The sequence below is a fragment of the Engystomops pustulosus genome, chromosome 4 (assembly GCF_040894005.1).
Source record: "Engystomops pustulosus chromosome 4, aEngPut4.maternal, whole genome shotgun sequence".
In the NCBI taxonomy this organism is placed as follows: Eukaryota; Metazoa; Chordata; class Amphibia; order Anura; family Leptodactylidae; genus Engystomops; species Engystomops pustulosus.
In genome coordinates, this window is record NC_092414.1 from 10,049,479 (window position 1) to 10,074,242 (window position 24,764).

General features: G+C 50.7%; 1 protein-coding gene across 1 annotated transcript in view; it reads left to right on the top strand.

Annotated features, from left to right (window-relative positions):
* The window catches only part of LOC140126029 (uncharacterized), a 259,268-nt gene extending 240,790 nt beyond the window's left edge, over window positions 1-18,478 (top strand). Inside the window, exons 17-18 of the mRNA XM_072145084.1 lie at window positions 10,057-10,119; window positions 18,105-18,478. Coding sequence (XP_072001185.1) covers window positions 10,057-10,119; window positions 18,105-18,201 — 160 coding nt within the window. The 3' untranslated portion in view covers window positions 18,202-18,478. The remainder of the gene's footprint in view (window positions 1-10,056; window positions 10,120-18,104) is intronic.
* Window positions 18,479-24,764: the final 6,286 nt, after the last annotated feature.

Below are 24,764 nucleotides of genomic sequence, written 5' to 3' on the forward strand. Positions count from 1 at the left end.
GCATTCAGTACAAGAGCCTTCTCAACAGCCACACCACGGGCAGAGAGGAAGCAGACATGGAATTAACGGCCAACCACTGAATGAAACAATGAAAACAAAAACTTTTAGGTCCCTAAAATTCTTACTCCAAATCAACACCACTACAACTATCAGAAACAGCTCCAATAGTGGCACATTGCACATCCAATCCCTTTTCCATCCAACTATGCGGCCAGTTCACAATGCACTTTGCTCCTGACTCCCTAGTGATTCTTAATGATAGCTCTCAACTATCTCCCCTAACATCAAGGAACGGCCATTTTATTTCCTCAAAAATTCCCTAAGATCCTCTATTCCTATTCCCTGTCCCCTATTGAGTCAAACAACATGACTGGGCACACGCACTCCGGCCATCGCAATGGCCAGTCTTCTACAAAAAAACTCTCCCCATGGGCATGATGCGATTGAGTTAACCCAGTAACAACTGCAAGTCATTTGAAGTCAATTTCCTCAGCCCCCCCTGCTTACCTCTGCCTGCAATGCAGCTACCTTGTCTAGGGACAAAGGGCACACTAGGAATGCTGTGTTAGATGTGAACACCCAAAACTCCAAAAACGCTGTTGGACCCTCAGTCTTATCGAGTGCCATTGGGACCTCAAACAACTACACCACCCATTCCATGTCATCCAAGAAATTGGAGCATAATTGTAAGTCTGCTGGCACCAAAAATAGAAAGTCATCCAAATAATGGATAACTGACTGCACCCCCGCCACATCCTGGACCACCCATTCCAAAAACAAACTGAAGGCCTCAAACAATGCGCAAAAAATCCAAGGGCCTATCAGACAGCACCAGTAACACCCCAAAGGACTCTGAATTTATTGGGTACTTTCTTGGGAACCTCACCTAATGTGGACACTACAAATTCCGCTACTGATGGTTAAGCATAGGGATTCACCATTCTACCCAACCCTACTTTCTTATGTAATTTGTCAGTGACCACCTCCTTGTTATTGGAGCACTGACTTAAATTGCGTGTGGTAAGGGACAACGTGCTGAGGAGCTTGAATATTAAAACCCTCCCAGAACCCTTCTTCTTAAATGGTCACCTTCTTTCGGTCTGGGTATCTATTTAGATGGGGATCATCATGGGAAGACTCACCGGAATGGCACATCACCAGGAGATGCAGCCGCAGGCCCATGAATTTCCAACATAGTAGAACTGAGGGAAGGAGGCAATCTTTCCAGTGCGTGGGAGATACAAACAAAACTCCGCATCCTTACTGTTCTCAGCTGACCATGGGGCTGCATCTCCTCATGCTGCCGCCCTAAAATAGCACCCAGCACCTCATGTCTGTAACTGTTTTGTTTTGCCACTCCTTAGCAACCCCTATCCCCTTGGCTACAGTGACTCCATTCTTCAAGCGGTGTGATGATAACATCCCCCTAAACTTCATTCCATGTCCTACCTCTTCTCCATGTCTTGTCATGAAAGATAAGGGGTTACTTCCTAATATTAAGCCCTAATTGGACTCTTGTAATGTCAGCAGGGCAGGGTTCCTGCTGATGTTTCTTCATGGCTTTGCTAAAAGTGGTGTTGTGGGCCTCGCAATGACCAGATGTGGAAGAAGTAGAGGAGGAAGAGGAGTAGGAGGATGCAGCAACTGGAAGCAAGGAGTATTGTCCGGCAGTCCTGGGTGGGGGCAGACTGTGAACCAGAGCAGGTCCTGACTCACTGGGGCTCATTTACTAAGGGCCCCGCAGAACGCACTTTCGTCGGACATCCCGACGATTTCCATTTTGCGCCGCTGGGACAGGGATTTAAAAGGGGGTTTTGGTGCACGCGATCAGATTCAGACAAACCGCGGGATTTAACTTAAATATTGTGCCCTACTAAGGGCATTTATTTCAGATTTCCTCCAGTCTCTTATAAAAGAAGCTTCCTCCATACATCTAAGTGCCATGAAAAAGACAATTGCTGGCTTTTGAGAAGTCCCTGCCTATCTGCCTGACCGTATGAGGAGCAGCAAGCTCGGCCTTCTGTGAGTAATGGCCTCTGGACATGTGACCCTTCTCTTATACTTCCGAGTCACATGTCCAGCCCAGCCAATCACAGACATTCCTATAAAGGCCATTACTGTGGATGCTAAGAGGCAGCTTGGTGCTTTATCAGTCTATGGCTACGTGGGCGCTGAACCCGAAAAATTTCCATTTTGGGTCCACTCATCACTTCTACTTATCTATAGGAGGTTGGATGAGAAGGTCCAGGCTGCATATTTACGGATAATTGTACAGACTCATGATAAGTGTCTACCTGATAAGATCTACCTGATGTCAGTACTATGAATAATACAATATCTATGTACACGTTACCTAACCCTGACATCTACTCTACATCATGAGACCTACAGTCTAGACGTGATCATTAGAAGAATAAACAGAAGATGGTGTCTACAGATCAGTCATTAATGTAGATTCATGGTCCCGCCCCCCGAGTAGCTGCTATATTAACCCCCGTAGAAGCCTCCCATATAGGTGTCAGCCCTCGTCTATCCAGCATCTCCGGGAGCACAGGGTATGATGGGGATTTCTGCTTTATCTGGTCTTTGCTATATTTCTGTAACTCTGTATCTGTGTATTATGTGACGTGTCATCTCCCATCTGCCGGCTCTGTCTGTCACGTCTGGGAGTTTACAATCCATTCATTAACTCTAGTAAATTTATAGGATCTTATATAAAACTTATATAAAACTAAGTTTTTTTTACAATTTATTTTTCAAATTTTCACATTTTATAATTTTTGGAACTTCTAATGTCTTTTCACCAAATAGTTTTGACAGAACGACCATGGATTTCCTGAAGAAATCTCTTTTCCTTATACTTTTCCTCGGATTAGTTTCCCTCTCCTGGTGTGAAGAAGAGTAAGTACTCACTATACTCTCATATGTTACATCTCATTGCCTTTCACTATACTATAGTACTGTATAACATCACTGCTCAAATACTCCTACTACCCTTATCTCTTCTCCTCTGCTCCTGTACTCTGCCTCTCCTCTGCTCCTGTACTCTGCTCTCCTCTGCTCCTGTACTCAGCCTCTCCTCTGCTCCTGTATTCTGCCTCTCCTCTGCTCCTGCATTCTACCTCTACTCTGCTCCTGTATTCTGCCTCTCCTCTGCTCCTGTATTCTACCTCTACTCTGCTCCTGTATTCTGCCTCTCCTCTGCTCCTGTACCCTGTCTCTACTCTGCTCCTGTATTCTGCCTCTCCTCTGCTCCTGTATTCTGCCTCTTCTCTGCTTCTGTACGCTGCCTCTGCTCTGCTCCTGTACTCTGCCTCTCCTCTGCTCCGGTATTCTGCCTCTCCTCTGCTCCTGTATTCTGCCTCTCCTCTGCTCCTGTATTCTGCCTCTTCTCTGCTTCTGTACGCTGCCTCTCCTCTGCGCCTGTATTCTGCCTCTCCTCTGCTCCTGTATTCTGCCTCTCCTCTTCTCCTGTACTCGGCCTCTCTTCTTCTCCAGTTTTCTGTCTCTCCTCTGCTCCTGTATTCTGCCTTTCCTCTGCTCCTGTATTCTGCCTCTCCTCTGCTCCTGTACTCTGCCTCTCCTCTGCTCCTGTATTCTGCCTCTCCTCTGCTCATGTTTTCTGCCTCTCCTCTGCTCCTGTACCCTGTTTCTCCTCTGCTCCTGTATTCTGCCTCTCCTCTGCTCCTGTATTCTGCCTCTTCTCTGCTTCTGTACGCTGCCTCTCCTCTGCTCCTGTATTCTGCCTCTCCTCTGCTCCTATACTCTGCCTCTGCTCTGCTCCTGTATTCTGCCTCTCCTCTTCTCCTGTACTCGGCCTCTCTTCTTCTCCGGTTTTCTGCCTCTCCTCTGCTCCTGTATTCTGCCTCTCCTATGCTCCTGTACTCTGCCTCTCCTCTGCTCCTGTAATCTGCCTCTCCTCTGCTCCTTTATTCTTTCCCTCCTCTGCTCCTGTATTCTGACTCTCCTCTGCTCCTGTATTCTTCCTCTGCTCTGCTCCTGTACTCGGCCTCTCTTCTTCTCCAGTTTTCTGTCTCTCCTCTGCTCCTGTATTCTGCCTTTCCTCTGCTCCTGTATTCTGCCTCTCCTCTGCTCCTGTTTTCTGCCTCTTCTCTGCTCCTATACTCTGCCTTTCCTCTGCTCCTGTATTCTGCCTCTCCTCTGCTCCTGTACCCTGTCTCTCCTCTGCTCTTGTAATCTGCCTCTCCTCTGCTCCTGTACTCTGCCTCTCCTCTGCTCCTGTATTCTGCCTCTTCTCTGCTTCTGTACGCTGCCTCTCCTCTGCTCCTGTACTCTGCCTCTCCTCTGCTCCTGTATTGTGCCTCTCCTCTGCTCCTGTATTGTGCCTCTCCTCTGCTCCTGTATTCTGCCTCTCCTCTGCTCCTGTATTCTGCCTTTCCTCTGCTCCTGTATTCTGCCTCTCCTCTGCTCCTGTACTCTGCCTCTCCTCTGATCCTGTATTCTGCCTCTCCTCTGCTCCTGTATTCTGCCTCTCCTCTGCTCCTGTACCCTGTCTCTCCTCTGCTCCTGTATTCTGCCTCTCCTCTGCTCCTGTTTTCTGCCTCTCCTCTGCTTCTGTGCGCTGCCTCTCCTCTGCTTCTGTACTCTGCCTCTCCTCTGCTCCTGTACTCTTCCTCTCCTCTGCTCCTGTATTCTGCCTCTCCTCTGCTCCTGCACTCTGCTTCTCCTCTGCTCCTGTATTCTGCTTCTCCTCTGCTCCTGTGTTCTGCCTCTCCTCTGCTCCTGTATTCTGCCTCTCCTCGGCTCCTGTACCCTGTTTCTCCTCTGCTCCTGTATTCTGCCTCTCCTCTGCTCCTGTATTCTGCCTCTTCTCTGCTTCTGTACGCTGCCTCTCCTCTGCTCCTGTATTCTGCCTCTCCTCTGCTCCTGTATTCTCCCTATCCCTAGCTCCTGTACTCTGCCTCTCCTCTGTTCCTGTATTCTGCCTCTCCTCTTCTCCTGTACTCGGCCTCTCTTCTTCTCCTGTATTCTGCCTCTCCTCTGCTCCTGTACTCTGCCTCTCCTCTGATCCTGTATTCTGCCTCTCCTCTGCTCCTGTATTCTGCCTCTCCTCTGCTCCTGTACCCTGTCTCTCCTCTGCTCCTGCACTCTGCCTCTCCTCTGCTCCTGTATTCTGCCTCTCCTCTGCTCCTGCACTCTGCCTCTCCTCTGCTCCAGCACTCTGCCTCTCCTCTGCTCCTGTATTCTGCCTCTCCTCTGCTCCTGTATTCTGCCTCTCCTCTGCTCCTGTATTCTGCCTCTCCTTTGCTCCTGCACTCTGCCTCTCCTCTGCTCCTGTTTCCTGCCTTTCCTTTGCTCCTGGACACTGCCTCTCCTCTGCTCCTGTACTCTGTCTCTCCTCTGCTCCTGTACTGTGTCTCTACTCTTCCCCTTCTTTTAGACAGATTCATAGGAATTAGTGCTATAATATAATGTATATATGCAGCATGACTGGCTGTATGTCTCTTGTAACATCCATCATCTTCTTATACAGGGAAAGAGACGAAGAAGAGGAAATAGAAGAGAGGAGATTTTTAACAAAGAGACTCCCTCGTGGGTAAGATAAAGGCTGATATGTGCTACAGTTACTCATATTAACAACTTGTAATGTCACCTAACAAGAAAAGCGTAATTCTATAGCTCCACTCCTCTGCTCCTGTATTCTGCCTCTCCTCTGCTCCTGTATTCTGCCTCTCCTCTGGTCCTGTATTCTGCATCTTCTCTGTTGTTGTATTCTGCCTCTCCTCTTCTCTGCTCCTTTACCCTGCCTCTCCTCTGCTCCTTTACTCTGCCACTTCTCTGCTCCTTTATTCTACATCTCCTCTGCTCCAGTATGCAGCCTCTCTTCTGCTCCTTTACTCTTCCTCTCCTCTGCTCCTGAACTCGGCCTTTTCTCTGCTCCTGTACTCTGCCTCTCCTCTGCTCCTGTATTCTGCCTCTCCTCTGCTCCTGTACTCAGCCTCTCCTCTGCTCCTGTACTCTGCCTCTCCTCTGCTCCTATACTCGGCCTCTCCCTGCTCCTTTACTCTGCCTCTCCTCTGCTCCTATATCCTGCCTCTCCCTGATGCTTTACTCTGCCTCTCCTCTGCTCCTGTAACCTGCCACTTCTTTGCTCCTGTATTCTGCATCTCCTCTGCTCCTGTATTCTGCCTTTTCTCTGCTCCTGTATTCTGCCTCTGCTCAGCCCTTGTATTCTGCCTCTCCTCTGCTACTGTACTCTGCCTCTCCTCTGCTCCTGTATTCTGCCTCTCCTCTGCTCCTGTACTCAGCCTCTCCTCTGCTCCTGTACTCTGCCTCTCCTCTGCTCCTATACTCGGCCTCTCCCTGCTCCTTTACTCTGCCTCTCCTCTGCTCCTATATCCTGCCTCTCCCTGATGCTTTACTCTGCCTCTCCTCTGCTCCTGTAACCTGCCACTTCTTTGCTCCTGTATTCTGCATCTCCTCTGCTCCTGTATTCTGCCTTTTCTCTGCTCCTGTATTCTGCCTCTGCTCAGCCCTTGTATTCTGCCTCTCCTCTGCTACTGTACTCTGCCTCTCCTCTGCTTCTCTACTCTGCCTCTCCTCTGCGCCTTCTCTCTGCCACTTCTCTGCTCCTGTTATTTGCCTCTCCTCTGCTCCTGTACTCTGACTCTCCTGTGCTCCTGCACTCTGTCTCTCCTCTTTTTTTCTCCTGTAGCCTTCCTCTTCTCGGCTCCTATATTCTGCCTCACCTCTGCTCCTGTACTGTTCCTCTCCCCGGCTCCTGCACTCTGCCTCTCCTCTGCTCCTGTACTCTTCCTCTCCTCTGCTACCGTAATCTGACTCTCCTCTGCTCCGGTACTCTGCATCTCTTCAGCTCCTTTCCTCTGCTTCTTCTCTGCTCCTGTATTCTGCCTCTCCTCTGCTCCTGTATTCTTCCTCTCCTCTCCTCCTGCATTCTGCCTCTCCTCTGCTCCTGTATTCTGCATCTCCACTGCTCCTGTATTAAGCCTCCGCTCAGCCCTTGTATTCTGCCTCTCCTCTGCTACTGTACTCTGCCTCTCCTTTGCTTCTGTACTCTGCCTCTCCTCTGCTCCTGTTCTCTAACACTTCTCTGCTCCTGTTCTTTGCCTCTCTTAAGCTCCTGTACTCGGCCTCTCCTCTGATCCTGTACTCGGCCTCTCCTCTGCTCCTGTATACTGCCTCTCCTCTGCTCCTGTATTCTGCCTCTCCTCTGCTCCTGTATTCTGCCTCTCCCTGCTCCTTTACTCTGCCTCTCCTCTGCTCCTGTACTCTGCCTCTCCTCTGCTCCTGTACACTGCCTCTCCTCTGCTCCTGTACTCTGCCTCTCCTCTGCTCCTGTACTCTGCCTCTCCTCTGCCCCTCTACACTGCTCCTATACTCTGCCCCTCTTCAGCTCCTGTACTCTGCCTCTCCTCTGATCCTGTACTCTGCCTCTCCTCTGCTCCTGTATTCCGCCTCTCCCTGCTCCTTTACTCTGCCTCTTCTCTGCTCCTTTACTCTGCCTCTCCTCTGCTACTGTACTCTGACTCTCTTCTGCTCCGTTACTCTGCATCTCCTCAGCTTCTTTCCTCTGCTTCTGTACTCTGCCACTGTATTCTTTCTCTCCTCTCCTCCTGTATTCTGCCTCTCCTCCTGTATTCTGCCTCTACTCTGCACCTGTGTTCTGCCTCTCCTTTGCTCCTGTATTCCTCCTCTCCTCTGCTACTATATTCTGCCTCTCCATTACTCCTGTACTCTGTATCTCCTCTGCTCCTGTACTCTGCCTCCGCTCAGCCCTTGTATTCTGCAACTCCTCTGCTACTGTACTCTGCCTCTCCTGTGCTCCTGTACTCTGTCTCTCCTGTGCTCCTGTACTCTGTCTCTCCTCTTTTTTCTCCTGTAGCCTTCCTCTTCTCTGCTCCTGTATCCTGCCTCTCCTCTGCTTTTGTACTGTTCCTCTCCCCGGCTCCTGCACTCTGCCTCTCCTCTGCTCCTGTACTCTTCCTCTCCTCTGCTACTGTACTCTGTCTCTTCTCTGCTCCGGTACTCTGCATCTCTTTCGCTCCTTTCCTCTGCTTCTTCTCTGCTCCTGTATTCTTTATCTCCTCTGCTCCTGTATTCTGCCTCTCCTCTCCTCCTGCATTCTGCCTCTCCTCAGCTCCTGTATTCTGCATCTCCTCTGGTCCTGTATTCTGCCTTTCCTCTGCTACTGTATTCTGGCTCCGCTCAGCCCTTGTATTCTGCCTCTAGTCTGCTACTGTACTCTGCCTCTCCTCTGCTTCTGTACTCTGCCTCTCCTCTGCTCCTGTTCTCTAACACTTCTCTGCTCCTGTGCTTTGCCTCTTTTATGCTCCGGTACTTGGCCTCTCCTCTAATCCTAAACTCGGCCTCTCCTCTGCTCCTGTATTCTGCCTCTCCTCTGCTTCTGTATTCAGCCTCTCCTCTGCTCCTTTACTCTGCCTCTCCTCTGCTCCTGTACTCTGCCTATCCTCTGCTCCTGTACTCTGCCTCTACACTGCTCCTATACTCTGCCCCTCTTCAGCTACTGTACTCTGCCTCTCCTCTGATCCTGTAACCGGCCTCTCCTCTGCTCCTGTATACTGCCTCTCCTCTGCTTCTGTACTCTGCCTCTCCTATGCTACTGAAGTCTGGCTCTCCCCGGCTCCTGCACTCTGTCTCTCCTCTGCTCCTGTACTCTTCCTCTCCTCTCCTCTCCTCTGCTACTGTACTCTGACTCTCTTCTGCTCCGGTACTCTGCCTCTCCTATGCTACTGAAGTCTGGCTCTCCCCGGCTCCTGCACTCTGTCTCTCCTCTGCTCCTGTACTCTTCCTCTCCTCTCCTCTGCTACTGTACTCCTTTCTGCTCCGGTACTCTGCATCTCCTCAGCTCCTTTCCTCTGCTTCTGTACTCTGCCACTGTATTCTTTCTCTCCTTTCCTCCTGTATTCTGACTCTCCTCCTGTACTCTGCCTCTCCTCTGCTCCTGTTTTTTTGCCTTTCCTCTGCTCCGGTACTCTGCCTCTCCTCTGCTCCTGTATTTTGCCTCTCCTCTCCTCTGCTCCTCTATTCTGCCTCTCCTCTGCTACTGTATTCTGCCTCTCCTTTACTCCTGTACTCTGCCTCTTCTCTGCTCCTTTACTCTGTCTCTTCTCTGCTCCTGTACTCCGCCTCTCCTCTGCTCTTGTATACTGCCTCTGCTCCTGTATTCTGCATCTCCTCTGCTCCTGTATTCTGCCTCTCCTCTGCTACTGTACTCTGCCTCTCCTCTGCTTCTGTACTCTGCCTCTCTTCTGCTCCTGTTTTCTGCCTCTTTTCTGCTCCTGTTCTCTGCCTCTCCTCTGCTCCTGTACTCTGCCTCTCCTCTGCGGCTGTATTCTACCTCTCCTCTGCTGCTGTAGTCTGCCTCTCCTCTGCTCCTGTAGTCTGCCTCTCCTCTGCTTCTGTACTCTGCCTCTCCTCTGCTCCTGTTCTCTGCCTCTCCTCTGCTCCTGTACTCTGCCTCTTCTCTGGTCCTGTATTCTGCTTCTCCTCTGCTCCTGTACTCTGCCTCTCTTCTGCTGCTCTACTCTGCCTTTCCTCTGTGCCTGTATTCTACCTCTCCTCTGCTCCTGTTGTCTGCCTCTCCTCTGCTCCTGTACTCTGCCTCTCCTCTGCTCCTGTATTCTGCCTCTCCTCTGCTCCTGTACTCTGCCTTTCCTCTGCTCCTTTACTCTGCCTATCCTCTGCTCCCGGACTCTGCCTTTCCTCTGCTCCTGTATTCTGCCTCTCCTCTGCTCCTGTATTCTGCCTCTCCTCTGCTCCTGTTTGCTGCCTCATTTCTGCTCCTTTATTCTGCCTCTCCTCTGCTCCTGTACTCTGCCTCTCCTCTGCACCTGTATTCTGCCTCTCCTCTGCTCCTGTATTCTGCCTCTCCTCTGCTTCTGTTTGCTGCCTCTTTTCTGTTCCTTTATTCTGCCTCTCCTCTGCTCCTGTACTCTGCCTCTCCTATGCTTCTTCTTTCCGACAGATTTATAGGAATTAATGCAATAAAATAAAGTATCTATGGAGCATGATTAGCTGGTTGTCTCTTGTAACATCCATCATCTTCTAATATAGGAAAAGAGATGAAGAAGAGGCAACAGAAGAGAGGAGATTTATAACAAAAAGACTCCCTTGTGGGTAAGATAAAGGCTGATATGTGCTACAGTTACTCATAGTAACAACTTGTAATGTCACCTAACAGGAAAAGCGTAATTCTCCAGCTCCTGGACTCTGCCTCTCCTCTGCTACTTTATTCTGCCTCTCCTCTGCTGCTGTTTTCTGCCTCCTCTCTGCTCCTGTATTTTGCCTCTCCTCTGCTCCTGTACTCTGCCTCTCCTCTGCTCCTGTACTCTGCCTCTCCTATGCTCCTGTACTCTTCCTCTCCTCTGCTCCTGTATTCTGCCTCTCCTCTGCTCCTGTATTCTGTCGCTGTTCTGCTCCTGTACTCTGCCTCTTCTCTGCTCATGTAATCTGCCTCTCCTCTGCTCCTGTACTCTGCCTCTCCTCTACTCTACCTCTTCTCTACTCCTGTACCCTGCCTCTCCTCTGATCCTGTATTCTGCCTCTCCACTGCTCCTGTATTCTGCCTCTTCTCTGCTCCTGTATTCTGCATCCCCTCTGCTCCTGTAGTCTGCCTCTCTTCTGCTCCTTGATTTGCCTCTCCTCTCCTCCTGTATTCTGCCTCTCCTTTGATCCTGTACTCTGCCTCTTCTCTGCTCCTGTATTCTGCCTCTCCTCTCCTCCTGTATTCTGCCTCTCCTCTCCTTCTGTATTCTGCCTCTCCTCTTCTCCTGTATTCTGCCTCTCCTCTTCTCCTGTATTCTGCCTCTCCTCTTCTCCTGTATTCTGCCTCTCCTCTGCTCCTTTACTTTGCTTCTCCTCTGCTCCTGTATTCTGCCTCTCCTCTGCTCCTGTATTCTGCCTCTCCTCTGCTCCTGTATTCTGTATCTCCTCTGCTCCTGTTTTCTGCCTCTTCTCTGCTCCTTGATTTGCCTTTCCTCTCCTCCTGTATTCTGCCTCTCCTCTGCTCCTGTATTCTGCCTCTGCTCTGCTCCTGTATTCTGCCTCTCCTCTGCTCCTGTTTGCTGCCTCTTTTCTGCTCCTTTATTCTGCCTCTCCTCTGCTGCTGTATTCTGCCTCTCCTCTTCTCCTGTATTCTGCCGCTCCTCTGCTCCTGTACTATGTATCTCCTCTGCTCCTTTACTCTTCCTCTCCTCCTGTATTCTGCATCTCCTCTGACCCTGTACTCCGCCTTTCCTATGCTCTCGAATTCTTCCTCTCCTCTGCTCCTGTATTATTCATCTCCTTTGCTCCTGTATTCTTCCTCTCCTCTCCTCCTGCATTCTGCCTCTCCTCTGCTCCTGTATTCTGGCTCTCCTCTGCTCCTGTATTCTGCCTATCCCCTGCTCCTGTATTCTGTATCTCCTCTGCTCCTGTATTCTCCCTCTTCGCTGCTCCGTTATTCTGCCTCTCCTCTGCTCCTTGATTTGCCTCTCCTCTCCTCCTGTATTCTGCCTCTCCTCTGCTCCTGTTTTCTGCCTCTCCTCTGCTCCTCTATACTGCCTCTCCTCTACACCTGTTTGCTGCCTCTTTTCTGCTCCATTATTCTGCCTCTCCTCTGCTCCTGTACTCTGCCTCTCCTCTGCTCCTCTTTGCTGCCTCTTTTCTGCTTCTTTATTCTGCCTCTCCTCTGCTCCTGTACTCTGCCTCTCCTCTGCTCCTGTATTCTGCCACTCCTCTGCTCCTGTATATTTTCTCTCCTCTGATCCTTTATTTTACTTCTCCTCTGCTCCTGTACTCTGCCTCTGCTCTGCTCCTTTATTCGGCCTCTCCCCTGCTCCTGTCTTCTGCCTCTTCTCTGCTTATGTTTTGGCCACTCCTCTGCTCCTGTACTCTGCATCTCCTCTGCTCCAGTATTCTGCCTCTCCTCTGATTTTGTTTTCAACCACTACTCTGTCCTTTTACTCTGCCTCTCCTCTGCTCTTGTACTTTGCCTCTCCTCTGCTCCTGTTTTCTGCCTCTCCTCTGCTCCTATATATACTTCTCCTCTACTCCTGTACTCTGCTTTTCCTTTGCTCCTATAATCTGCCTCTTCTCTGCTCTTGTATTATGCCTCTCCTCTACTCCTGTATTTTGCCTCTTCTCTGCTCCTGCACTCTGCCTCTCCTCTGCTCCTGAAATCTGCCTCTCCTCTGCTCCTGTACTCTGCCTCTCCTCTCCTCCTGTACTCTGCCTCTCCTCTGCTCCTATACTCTGCCTCTCCTCTGCTCCTGTACTCTGCCTCTCCTCTGCTCCTGTACTCTGCCTCTCCTCTCCTCCTGTACTATACCTCTCCTCTTCTCCTATACTCTGCCTCTCTTCTGCTCCTGTCTACCTCTCCTCTGCTCCTGTATTCTGCCTCTTCTCTGTATCTGTAATCTGTCACTCCTCTGCTCCTGTACTGTGCCTCTCTTTTGCTCCTGTATTCTGCCTCTCCTCTGCTCCTGTACTCTGCCTCTCCTCTGCTCCTGTACTCAGCCTCTCCTCTGCTCCTGAACTCTGCCTCTCCTCTGCTCCTGTACTCTGCCTCTCCTCTGCTCCTGTACTGTGCCTCTCCTTTGCTCCTGTTCTCTGCCTCTCCTATGCTCCTTTATTCTGCCTTTCCTCTGCTCCTGTACGCTGCCGCTCATCTGCTCTTGTACTCTTCCTCTCCTCTGTTCCTGGATTCAGCCTCTCCTCTGCTCCTGTACTCAGCCTCTCCTCTGTTCCTGTACTCTGCCTCTCCTCTGCTCCTGCACTTAGCCTCTCCTCTGCTTCTGTACTCTGCCTCTGCTCTGCTCCTGTACTCTGCCTCTCCTCTACTCATGTATTCTGCCTATCCTCTGCTACAGTATTCTGTCTCCGTTCCGCTCCCGTTCTCTGCCTCCCCTCTGCTTCTGTACTCTGCCTCTCCTCTGCTCTTGTATTCTGCCTTTTATTTGATCCTGTACTCTGCCTCTTTTCCTCTACTGTATTTTGCCTACGCTCTTTTCCTGTACTCTGCCTCTCCTGTGCCCCGTACTATGCCTCTCCTCTGCTCCTGTGCTATGCCTCTCCTTTTCTCCTGTATTTTGCCTCTCCTCCTGTACTCTGCTACTCCTCTGCTCCTGTATTCTGCCTCTCCTCTGCCAATGTACTCTGCATCTCCTCTGCTCCTCTATTCTGCCTCTACTCTGCTCCTGTACTCTGCCTCTCCTCTTCTCCTGTATTCTGCCTCTCCTCAGCTCCTGTCCTCTGCCTCTCCTCTGCTCCTGTATTCTGTCTCTCATTTGCTCCTGTACTGTGTCTCTCATCTGCTCCTGTACTCTGCCTCTCCTCTGCTGCTGTACCGTGCCTCTGCTCTGCTCCTTTACTCTGCCTCTCCTCCTGTGCTCTGCTTCTCCTCTGCTCCTGTATTCTGCCTCTCCTCTTCTCCTGTATTCTGCCTCTCCTCAGCTCCTGTACTCGGCCTCTCCCTTGCTCCTGTATTCTGCCTCTCCTCTTCTCCTGTATTATGCCTCTCCTCTGCTCCTGTACTCTGCCTCTCCCTTGCTCCTGTATTCTGTCTCTCCTTTGCTCCTGTACTCTGCCTCTCATTTTTTCCTGTACTCTGTCTCTACTCTGCTCCTGTACTCTGCAACTCTTCTGCTCCTGTAATCTGCCTCTCCTCTGCTCCTGTACTCTGCGTTTCCTCTACTCCTGTACTCTGCCTCTCCCCTGATCCTGTATTCTGCCTCTCCTCTGCTCCTGTACTCTGCAACTCTTCTGCTCCTGTACTCTGCTTTTCCTCTTCTCCTGTACTCTGCGTCTCCCCTGATCCTGTATTCTGCCTCTTCTCTGCTCCTGTATTATGCATTTCCTCTGCTCCTGTACTCTACCTCTCCTCTACTCCTGTATTCTGCTTTCCCCTCTGTTCCTGTACTCTGTCTCTCCTCTTCTCCTGTACTCTTTCAATCCTCTGCTCCTGTATTCTACCTTTTCTCTTCTCCTAAATTCTGCCTCTTTTCATCTCCTGTACTCTACCTCTCCTCTGCTCCTGTACTCTGTCTCTCTTCTTCTCCTCTATCCTGCCTCTCCGCTGCTCCTGCACTCTCTCTCTCCTCTGCTACTGTATTCTGCCTCTCCTCCTCTCCTGTAGCTTTGTTTGCTTTTGTATTATGCCTCTCCCCTGCTCTTTTACTCTGCCTTTCCTCTGCTACTGTATTCTGCCTCTTCTATTCTCCTGTACTCTGCCTCTACTCTGCTCTTCCATTCTGCCTCTCCTCTGCGCATGTACTCTGCCTCTCCTCTGCTCCTTTATTCTTCCTCTCCACTACTCCTATATTCTGCCTCTCCTCCTCTCCTGTAGTTCCTCTGCTCATTTATTCTGCCTCTCCTCTGCTCCTGTACTCTGCTTCTCATGTGCTCCTGTATTCTGCGTCTCCTCTCCTCCTGTATTCTGCCTTTCCCTTCCTCCTCTCCTGTAACTCCCATGCTCCTGTACTCAGTCTTTCCTGTGCTACTCCACTCTACCTCTCCTCTACTCCTGTACTCTGCCTCTCCTCTGCTACTGTATTATACCTCCCGTCTGCTCCTGTATTCTGCCTCTCCTTTGCTCCTGTACTCTGCCTCTCCTCTGCTCCTCCATTCTGTCTCTCCTCTGCTCCTGTACTCTGCCTCTCTTCTGCTCCTGTATTCTGCCTCTCCTCTGCTCCTGTATTCTGCTTCTCCTCATCTCCGTTATTCTGCCTCTCCTCTGCTCCTGTACTCTGCCTCTCCTCTGCTCCTGTATTCTGCCTCTCCTCTGCTTCTGTATTCTGCCTATCCTCTGCTCCTGTATTCTGCTCTCCTCTGCTCCTATATTCTGCCTCTACTACTGTACTCTGTCTCTCCTCTGCTCCTGTATTCTGCCTCTCCTCTACTACTGTACTTTGCCTATCATCTTCTCCTGTATTCTGCCTCTTCTCTGCTCCTGTATTCTGCCTCTCCTCTGCTCCTGTATTCTGCCTCTCCTCTCCTCCTGTATTCTGCCTCTCCTCTGCTCCAGTTCTCTGCCTCTCCTCTACCACTTACTCTGCCTCTCCTCTGCTCCTGTACTCTGCCTCTCCTCTGCTCCAGTTCTCTGCCTCTCCTCTACCACTTACTCTGCCTCTCCTCTGCTCCTGTACTCTGCCTTTCCTCTGCCTCTCCTCCTCTCTGTTATTCTGCTTCTCCTCTTCTCTTGTACTCTGTCTCTCCTTTGCTCCTGTATTCTGCCTCTCCTCTACTACTGTACTTTGCCTCTCCTCTTCTCCTGTATTCTGCCTTTCCTCTGTTCCTGCTTTCTGTCTCTCTTCTGCTCCAGTTCTCCACCTCTCCTCTACTCCTTTACTCTGCCTCGCCTCTGCTCATGTATTCTGCCTCTCGTCTGCTACTGTATTCTGCCTTGCCTCTGCTCCTGTATTCTGCCTCGCCTCTGCTCCAGTACTGTGCCTCTCCTCTGCTCCTGTATTTTGCCTCTCCTTTGCTCCTGTATTTTGCCTCTCCTCTGCTCCTGTACTCTGCCTCTCCTCTTCTCCTTTACTCTGCCTCTCCTCTGCTCATGTATTCTGCCTCTCTTCTGCTCCTGTATTCTGCCTCGCCTCTGCTTCTGTACTGTGCCTTTCCTCTTCTCCTGTATTTTGCCCCTCCTCTGCTCCTGTACTGTTCCTCTCCTCATCTCCTGTATTCTTCCTCTCTTCTGCTCCTGTACTCTGCCTCTCCTCTGCTCCTGTACTCTGCCTCTCCTCTGCTCCAGAACTCTGCCTTTCCTCTGCTCCTCTATTCTGCCTCTCCTCCTCTCTGTTATTCTGCTTCTCCTCTGCTCTTGTACTCTGTCTCTTCTTTGCTCCTGTATTCTGCCTCTCCTCTACTACTGTAGTTTGCCTCTCCTCTTCTCCTGTATTCTGCCTTTCCTCTACTACTGTACTTTGCCTTTCCTCTTCTCCTGTATTCTGCCTTTCCTCTGCTTCTGCTTTCTGCCTCTCCTCTCCTCCAGTTCTCTGCCTCTCCTCTACCACTTACTCAGCCTCTCCTTTGCTCCTTTACTCTTCCTCTCCTTTGCTCATGTATTCTGCCTCTCCTCTGCTCCTGTATTTTGCCTCGCCTTTGCTCCTGTACTGTGCCTCTCCTCTGCTCCTGTATTTTGCCTCTCCTCTGCTCCTGTATTTTGCCTCTCCTCTGCTCCTGTACTGTGCCTCTCCTCTTCTCCTGTACTGTGCCTCTCTTTTTCTCCTGTACTCTGCCTCTCCTCTGCTACTGTATTCTGCCTCTCCTCTGCTCCTGTACTCTGCCTCTCCTCTGCTACTGTATTCTGCCTCTCCTCTCCTCCTGTACTCTGCCTCTCCTCTGCTCCTGTACTCTGCCTCTCCTCTGCTGCTGTATTCTACCTCTCCTCCGCTCCTGTACTCTGCCTCTCCTCTTCTCCTGTATTCTGCTTCTCCTCTGCTCCTGTATTCTGCTTCTCATCCGCTACTGTACTCTGCCTCTCCTCTGCTCCTGTATTCTCTGCCTCGCCTATACCACTTACTCTGCCTCTCCTCTCCTCTGCTCCTGTACTCATCCTTTCCTCTGCTCATGTATTCTGCCTCGCCTCTGCTCCTGTACTGTGCCTTTCCTCTGCTCCTGTATTCTTTCTCACTTCTGCTTCTGTACTGTGCCTCTCCTCTGCTCCTGAACTCTGCCTTTCCTCTGCTCCTCTATTCTGCCTCTCCTCCTCTCTGTTATTCTGCTTCTCCTCTGCTCTTCTACTCTGCCTCTTCTTTGCTCCTGTATTCTGCCTCTCCTCTGCTCCTATATTTTGCCTCTCCTCTACTACTGTAGTTTGCCTCTCCTCTTCTCCTGTATTCTGCCTTTCCTCTGCTTCTGCTTTCTGCCTCTCCTCTCCTCCAGTTCTCTGCCTCTCCTCTACCACTTACTCTGACTCTCCTCTGCTCCTTTACTCTATCTCTCCTCTGCTCCTGTATTTTGCCTCTCCTTTGCTCCTGTTTTTTGCCTCTCCTCTGCTCCTGTAATGTGCCTCTCCTCTTCTCCTGTACTGTGCCTCTCCTTTGCTTCTGTATTCTGCCTCTCTTCTGCTCCTGCATTCTGCCTCTCCTCTTGTACTCTGCCACTCCTCTGCTCCTGTATTCTGCCTCTCCTCTGCTACTGTATTCTGCCTCTCTTCTACTCCTGTACTATGTCTCTACTCTGCTCCTGTACTCAGCCTCTCCTCTGCTCCTGTATTCTGCCTCTCCTCTGTTCTTGTACTCTGCCTCTCCTCTGCTCCTGTATTCTGCTTCTCATCCGCTCCTGTACTCTGCCTCTCCTCTTCTCCTGTATTCTGCCTCTCCTCTGCTCCTGTACTCTGCCTCTCCTCTGCTCCTGTACTGTGCCTCTCCTCTGCTCCTGTACAGTGCCTCTCCTTTGCTCCTGTATTCATTCTCTCCTCTGCTCCTGTTTTCTGCCTCTCCTCGGCCTCCATACTCTGCTTCTCCTCTGCTCCTGTATTCTGCCTTTCCTACTGTACTCTGTCTCTCCTCTACTCCTGTATTCTGCCTCTCCTCTACTACGGTACTTTGCCTCTCCTCTTCTTCTGTATTCTGCCTCTCCTCTGCTCCTGTATTCTGACTCTACTCTGCTCCAGTTCTTTGCCTCTCCTTTACTACTTACTCTGTCTCTCCTCTGATCCTGTTCTCTGCCTCTCCTCTGCTCTTTTCTTCTGCCTCTCATCCGCTCCTGTAGTCTGCCTCTCCTCTGCTCTTATACTCTGCCTCTCCTCTGCTCCTGTACTCTGCCTCTCCTCTGCTCCTGTATTCTGCCTCTCCTCTCCTCTGCTGCTGTTCTCTGCCTCCCCTCTCCTCTGCTACTGTACTCTGCCTCTACTCTGCTCCTGTATTCTGCCTCTCCTCTCATCTGCTGTTGTACTCTGCCTCCCCTCTCCTCTGCTACTGTACTCTGCCTCTCCTCTGCTCCTGTATTCTTCTTCTCCTCTCCTCCTGTACTCTGCCTCTCCTCTCCTCTGCTCCTGTACTCTGCCTCTCCTCTGCTCCTGTATTCTTCCTCTCCTCTCCTCTGCTCCTGTCCTCTGCCTCTCCTGTGCTCCTGTACTGTTATTTGTTTCAATTAAGATCCTTTATCTTCTCCTACAGGAAAAGAGAGGAGAACAAAGAAGCTGATGAGAAGAGATTTATAGCAAAAAGATCTAATCCTGAGTATCCTGGGTATCCTGGGTATCGCAGCGGCTGATTTCTATCAGAATTACTTACAATAACACAATGTAATGTTCCCTAAAAGAAGAATTATTATATGTTACGCCGTAAATATACTAAAGAACATTACCCTCCAGTCCTGGTCGGTCTCTTCATTAGGAGGATTTCTTTTTGTCATCTCTTCCCTGCTGTCCTCTTATACATCCAGTTCTCTTCAGGACTGCAGGGACTTGTAAACTTAGCCTAAAATATTCAGGCTCTTGACCCGGAAATTTTAAATCCTCCAAAATTAAACCTGCCATGAATGGACACCACACCGTGTTTCTTCTTGTGGGTATGTGGGGGGGCCACAGCATTTATTTTTAGAGAAACAATTAATTAAATAACCAATAGAAAAAATGCAAAATAGTTGGAACAAAATTCATGCCCATCCGGGCCCTTCGCTTCTTCTTGAGCAAAAACCTTTCACCCGAATGGCGTCAGACGTCATGTGGGCCCCTTCATCTCGCCTTCGGGCATGTGAAAATCCGCCAATGCTGTGACATCTGAAAGGAAGACAGAGAACAGCCAGAAACCGGAAAACCACCTGTAAACGAACATTAACCTGAGGGCAAGGGTGGGTGGGCGACTTCACACCGCTCGGTCCTGAGGGCAGAAGGAAAGAGGCCCCGCCACGTGCCCTCAATGCTTATAAACCACAGGGTGGGCCCCAATAAGCCCGCCCAATCCAGCCCCTTTTTGGGACCGCCTAAAGAAGGGGCCAATCGCCTTTTAAGCCGCCTTCTGCACCATCACCAGAAATCCCTTACAGTCCCCAGCCCCTTCTCTATGCGATTTGGGGCTAATGATTCTATTGGAGTGGAAATGCAGCCAATTTATTAGGATGGGGGATAAAAGTGCGAATGTGTTTACTAAGTGTAAGTATGGAAAGAGAGATTGCTGCATGTTACCCCCATTACACAAGGGGTTAAAAGGAAATTAGTAAATGCAGAATAAATCAGACCTGAAACACCACAACATTTTAAAAATAGGTAATAAATAGAGATGAGACGAATACTTCGCCCGCTCGAGAAAATGGCAGCTCCCGCCGTTTTGATTTTTGGTGGCCAGAAACAGAGCCAATCACAAGCCAGGAGACTCTGCACTCCACCCAGCATGACGTGGTACCCTTACACGTCGATAGCAGTGGTTGGCTGGCCAGATCAGGTGACCCTGGGATAGACTAGCCGCTGCCCGCGCTGCTCGGATCATTCTCTGTCTGGATGCCGCTAGGGAGAGAGCTGCTGCTGGTCAGGGAAAGCGTTAGGCTGTTCTATTAGAATAGTGTTAGGCAGGAGTGATTCTACAAGAACCCAACAGCCCTTCTTAGGGCTACAATAACGTTATACTTTTTTTTTTTTTATTTGCAGCTAGTACCATATTGTGAGGAATTTGCAGGGGGACTTGCTACCGTTGTGTTTAGCTCTTAGTGACGCACATATCCACCTCAAACACCAAAGTGGGAAAATTTATTAGGGGTTTGATTTCAATTAGGCACAGTCTGCCAGTTTCTTTTTATTTTACGTTTATTTTTTCATAACTCAGCGTCATCTCATCAGTGTGCTTTCCTACTTGGCTAGAAAATAGCCATAGGAGAATCCAAACGGCTTACTTAGGCCTACAATAGCGTTATATATTTTATTTCTGGTTGAGCTGCTGGTGGCTGGCCTTGCTGTAGTGCATCTACTACCATATTGTGAGGAATTTGGAGGGAGACTTGCGACCGTTGTGTTTAGCGCTTAGTGACGCACATATCCATCGCAAAGACCGAAGTGGGACAAATTATTAGGGGTTTGATTTCAATTAGGCACAGTCTGCCATTTACTTTTTATTTTACGTTTATTTTTTCATAACTCAGCGTCATCTCATCTGGCATAGCAGTGTGCTTTCATACTTGGCTAGAAAATAGCCATAGCAATAGGATAGCATCGTTTGGTTTTAAAAACTAAAATACACAAAAAAAAAACAAAAAAGAACACAAAAAAAAAGTAAAAAAAAAATTAAAGTTATAACTTTCATTTTCAAAATGTTTAACCCGAGGGCTAGGGGTAGAGGACGAGGGCGTGGACGTGGGCGTCCAACTAATGCAGGGGTCAGAGGCCGTGGTCCTGGGCGGGGTGAGACACCACCTGCTGATGGGGGAGCAGGGGAACGCCGCAGAGGTACACTCCCTAGGTTCATTATGTCTCAAGTTACTGGGACTCGTGGTAGAGCACTGTTGAGGCCAGAATAGTGCGAAGAGGTGATGTCGTGGATTGCGGACAATGCTTCTAGCCATTTGTCCACCAGTCAGTCTTCCACGCAGTCCACCCATGTCACCGAAATCGGCACTCCTCCAGCTCCTCCACCTCAGCCTCCTTCCCCCCAGTCTGCACCCTCCCACCAAAATTTGGCATTTGAACCGGCATACTCTGAGGAACTGTTTTCTGGACCCTTCCCACAGTCACAAACCACTTGTCCGGCTGCTGCTGAGCTATTTTCCGATGCCCAGGTTTTCCACCAGTCGCAGTCTGTGGGTGATGATGACATTATTCACGTAGTGGAAGAAGTGTGTAAAGAGGTGTCGGACGATGAGGAGACACGGTTGTCAGACAGTGGTGAAGTTGTTGTCAGGGCAGGAAGTCCGAGGGGGGAGCAGACTGAGGGATCGGAGGATGATGAGGTGACAGTCCCAAGCTGGGTTGATAGGCCGGGTGAACACAGTGCTTCTGAGACGGAGGCGAGTCCTATAGCAGAACAGGTTGGAAGAGGCAGTGGTGGGGCCAGACAGAGAGGCAGGGCCAGAGCTGTTGCATCAGCGCCAAATGTTGCCCGTAGTCAAGCTCTCGTGGCGAGGGCTAGATTTTCAGAAGTCTGGAGGTTCTTTAAAGAAACACCGGATGACCGACGGACTGTGGTGTGCAACCTTTGCCAAACCAGGATCAGCAGGGGTTCCACCACTATTAGCTTAACTACCACCAGTATGCGCAGGCATCTGAATGCTAAACACCCCACTCAATGGCACCAAGCCCGTTCACCTCCGGCCGGGCACACCACTGCTCCTTCCCCTGTGTCATCTGTTAGTCAGCCCCCTGCCCAGGACCCCGGCCCAAACACCTCCCGTGCGAAAACCCCATCTTCGCCTCCACGATCCTCCACAGCATCCACCAGCGTTCAGCTCTCCATACCCCAGACGCTGGAGCGCAAAAGGAGGTATAGCGCAACCCACCCACACGCCCAAGCCCTCAACGTCCACATCTCCAAGTTGCTTAGCCTGGAGATGCTGGCCTATAGGCTGGTAGAGACCGAGGCCTTTCGAAACCTCATGGCGGCGGCCGCCCCTCGGTATTCGGTCCCCAGCCGCCACTACTTTTCCCGATGTGCCGTCCCAGCCCTGCACAAGCACGTGTCAGAGAACATCCTCCGTGCCCTGACCAACGGCATTTCTGACAAGGTCCACCTGAACACGGACACGTGGACGAGTGCTGCCGGGCAGGGCCACTATATATTGCTGACGGCACATTGGGTTAACTTGGTGGAGGCTGGGACCGAGTCTGACCCTGGGGCTGGTCATATACTGCCGACGCCGAGGATTGCGGGGCCTACCTCGGTCCAGGTCTCAAAGGCCTACTATGCCTCCTCCTCCTCCCACCCCTCCTCCACCTCCTCCTCTGAATTACCATCCGTGGGCATGGCGCCATCAGTCGGTAGCTCTAGGCACAGCAGCAGTGCCATCGCTAAGCGACAGCAGGCGGTGCTCAAACTGCTGAGCCTAGGCGATAAAAGGCACCCCGCCCAAGAGTTATTACAGGGCATCACGGCGCAGACTGATCTGTGGCTTGCACCGCTGAACCTGAAGCCAGGCATGGTTGTGTGTGACAACGGCCGTAACCTGGTGGCAGCTCTGCAACTCGGCAGACTGACACATGTGCCATGCCTGGCCCATGTGTTAAATCTCATAGTTCAGCGTTTCCTCAAGACATACCCCAATCTGTCTGATTTGCTCACGAAGGTGCGCCGCATCTGTGCGCATTTCAGGAAGTCCAGCACAGATGCTGCCACTCTCAGGGCAGCGCAGCGCCGCCTCCAACTGCCCGCTCACCGACTGTTGTGCGACGTGCCCACGAGGTGGAATTCAACATTAACCATGTTATCCAGCGTTTACCAGCAGTGCAGAGCGATTGTAGACTGCCAGATGTCAACTTTCACCAGAACTGGTAGTCAGGTCAGTCAGCTTCCTCAAGTCTACAATGAGGAGTGGACGTGGATGTCTGATATCTGTCAGGTGCTGAGTAACTTTGAGGAGTCAACACAGATGGTCAGTGGTGATGCCGCCATCATCAGCCTCACCATCCCGCTGCTTGGCCTGTTGGCCCTTAGGTCTGTTTCTCAGCGCATATCGGAGGAGGTGGAGGAGGATGAGGAGGAAGTGGAGGAGAATGTTGGCGAGACAGAAGATGGGACCATTGTTCAGTCCTTCACTGTTCAGCGTGTATGGGCAGAAGAAGAGGAGTTGGAGGAGGAGGAAATGGACAGTCAGGCCAGTGAGGGGAGTGAATTCTTGCGCGTTGGTACTCTGGCGCATATGGCAGATTTCATGCTAGGCTGCCTATCCCGTGACCCTCGCGTTCAAAGAATTTATTCCAGCACCGATTACTGGGTATTCACTCTCCTGGACCCACGGTACAAGCAAAATCTTTCCACTCTCATCCCTGGAGAGGAAAGGAGTGTGAGAATGCATGAATACCAGCAGGCCCTGGTGCACAAGCTGAAACAGTATTTCCCTTCTGACAGCGCTAGCGGCAGAGTGCGTACTTCTGCGGGACAAGTAGCGAGGGAGAGTAGGCAAGCAGGCAGCCTGTCCAGCACTGGCAGGGGTACGCTTTACAAGGCCTTTGCCAGTTTTATGTCACCCCAGCAAGACACTGTCACCTGTCCCCAGTCTCGGCAGAGTAGGGCTGATCTTTACAGAAAGATGGTGAGGGAATACGTAGCTGACCATACCATCGTCCTAAATGATCACACAGCTCCCTACAACTACTGGGTTTCAAAGCTGGACATGTGGCACGAACTGGCGCTGTACGCCTTGGAGGTTCTTGCCTGCCCTGCCGCTAGCGTGTTGTCTGAGCGGGTTTTCAGTGCAGCTGGTGGCATCATCACCGATAAGCGTACACGCCTGTCGACTGACAGCGCTGACAGGCTGACGCTTATCAAGATGAATAAAGCCTGGATTTCTCCGCATTTTCATTCTCCACCAGGTGAAAGAAGCTCAACCTGAATAATGTATGAACTCCTCCTCCTCATTGTCCTCCTTCTCCTCCTCTTTGTACACTAAAGCATAGGAAACTGGCTATTTTTGCCAGGGCCAACTGGCTCTAGCTATAGTACTCTATGTATTTAATTTTTCTGGAGGGCCACCTACCCGGTCCTCTGTTTTAAGCAATTTTTGGGAGTGCCACATACAGGCACTCAATCTATTTAATTTTTCTGGAGGACCACCTACCTGCTCCTCTGGTTTGAAAACTTTTTTGGACTGCCACATACAGGCACTATCCAAATTAAATTGTCTCCATAGCAGCCTCCACATGTCATCTTTTTAGCTGGCTCCACACGTTGTCTCCATTGCTACCTCCCCACGTGATCGCCATAGCTGCCTCCAAAAGTCGTCCATATAGCTGCCTCCATACATGGTCCCCTTATCAAACGAGCTGTGTCAGGCAGAATTTTGGGTTGTTTTCATGGATTCCACATCAAACTTGTTAACTTTGTCGCCACCCTGCTGTGTAATCCACAAAATATACTGGCAAACTTTTATCATTTACCGATATTATTTCAGCGCTTCTTGCGCATCTGTTTACATTCCCCTCACCCGCCATATCCCAAACTTATAAGAACGCTACTACACTTAACTTGGTGGAGGCTGGGACCGAGTCTGACCCTGGGGCTGGTCATATACTGCCGACGCCGAGGATTGCGGGGCCTACCTCGGTCCAGGTCTCAAAGGCCTACTATACCTCCTCCTCCTCCCACCCCTCCTCCACCTCCTCCTCCTCCGAATTACCATCCGTGGGCATGGCGCCATCAGTCGGTAGCTCTAGGCACAGCAGCAGTGCCATCGCTAAGCGACAGCAGGCGGTGCTCAAACTGCTGAGCCTAGGCGATAAAAGGCACACCGCCCAAGAGCTATTACAGGGCATCACGGCGCAGACCGATCTGTGGCTGGCACCGCTGAACCTGAAGCCAGGCATGGTTGTGTGTGACAACGGCCGTAACCTGGTGGCGGCTCTGCAATTCGGCAGACTGACACATGTGCCATGCCTGGCCCATGTGTTAAATCTCATAGTTCAGCGTTTCCTCAAGCCATATCCCAAACTTATAAGAACGCTACTACACTTGATCTTATACAAAAGGTTCTTAGAAGTGCTGTTTGGGGAGTAGCCTAGAGACAGGGGCTTGGTTTGGCGAAAGCTCGGCTGGCAGCGGAGCGCCAGCTCCATCCCAAGATCCAACTAACATAGTTTTAACTGCAGCACCTTTAAACTACTACTAGTTCACTGCCTCCATACATGGTCCCCTTATCAA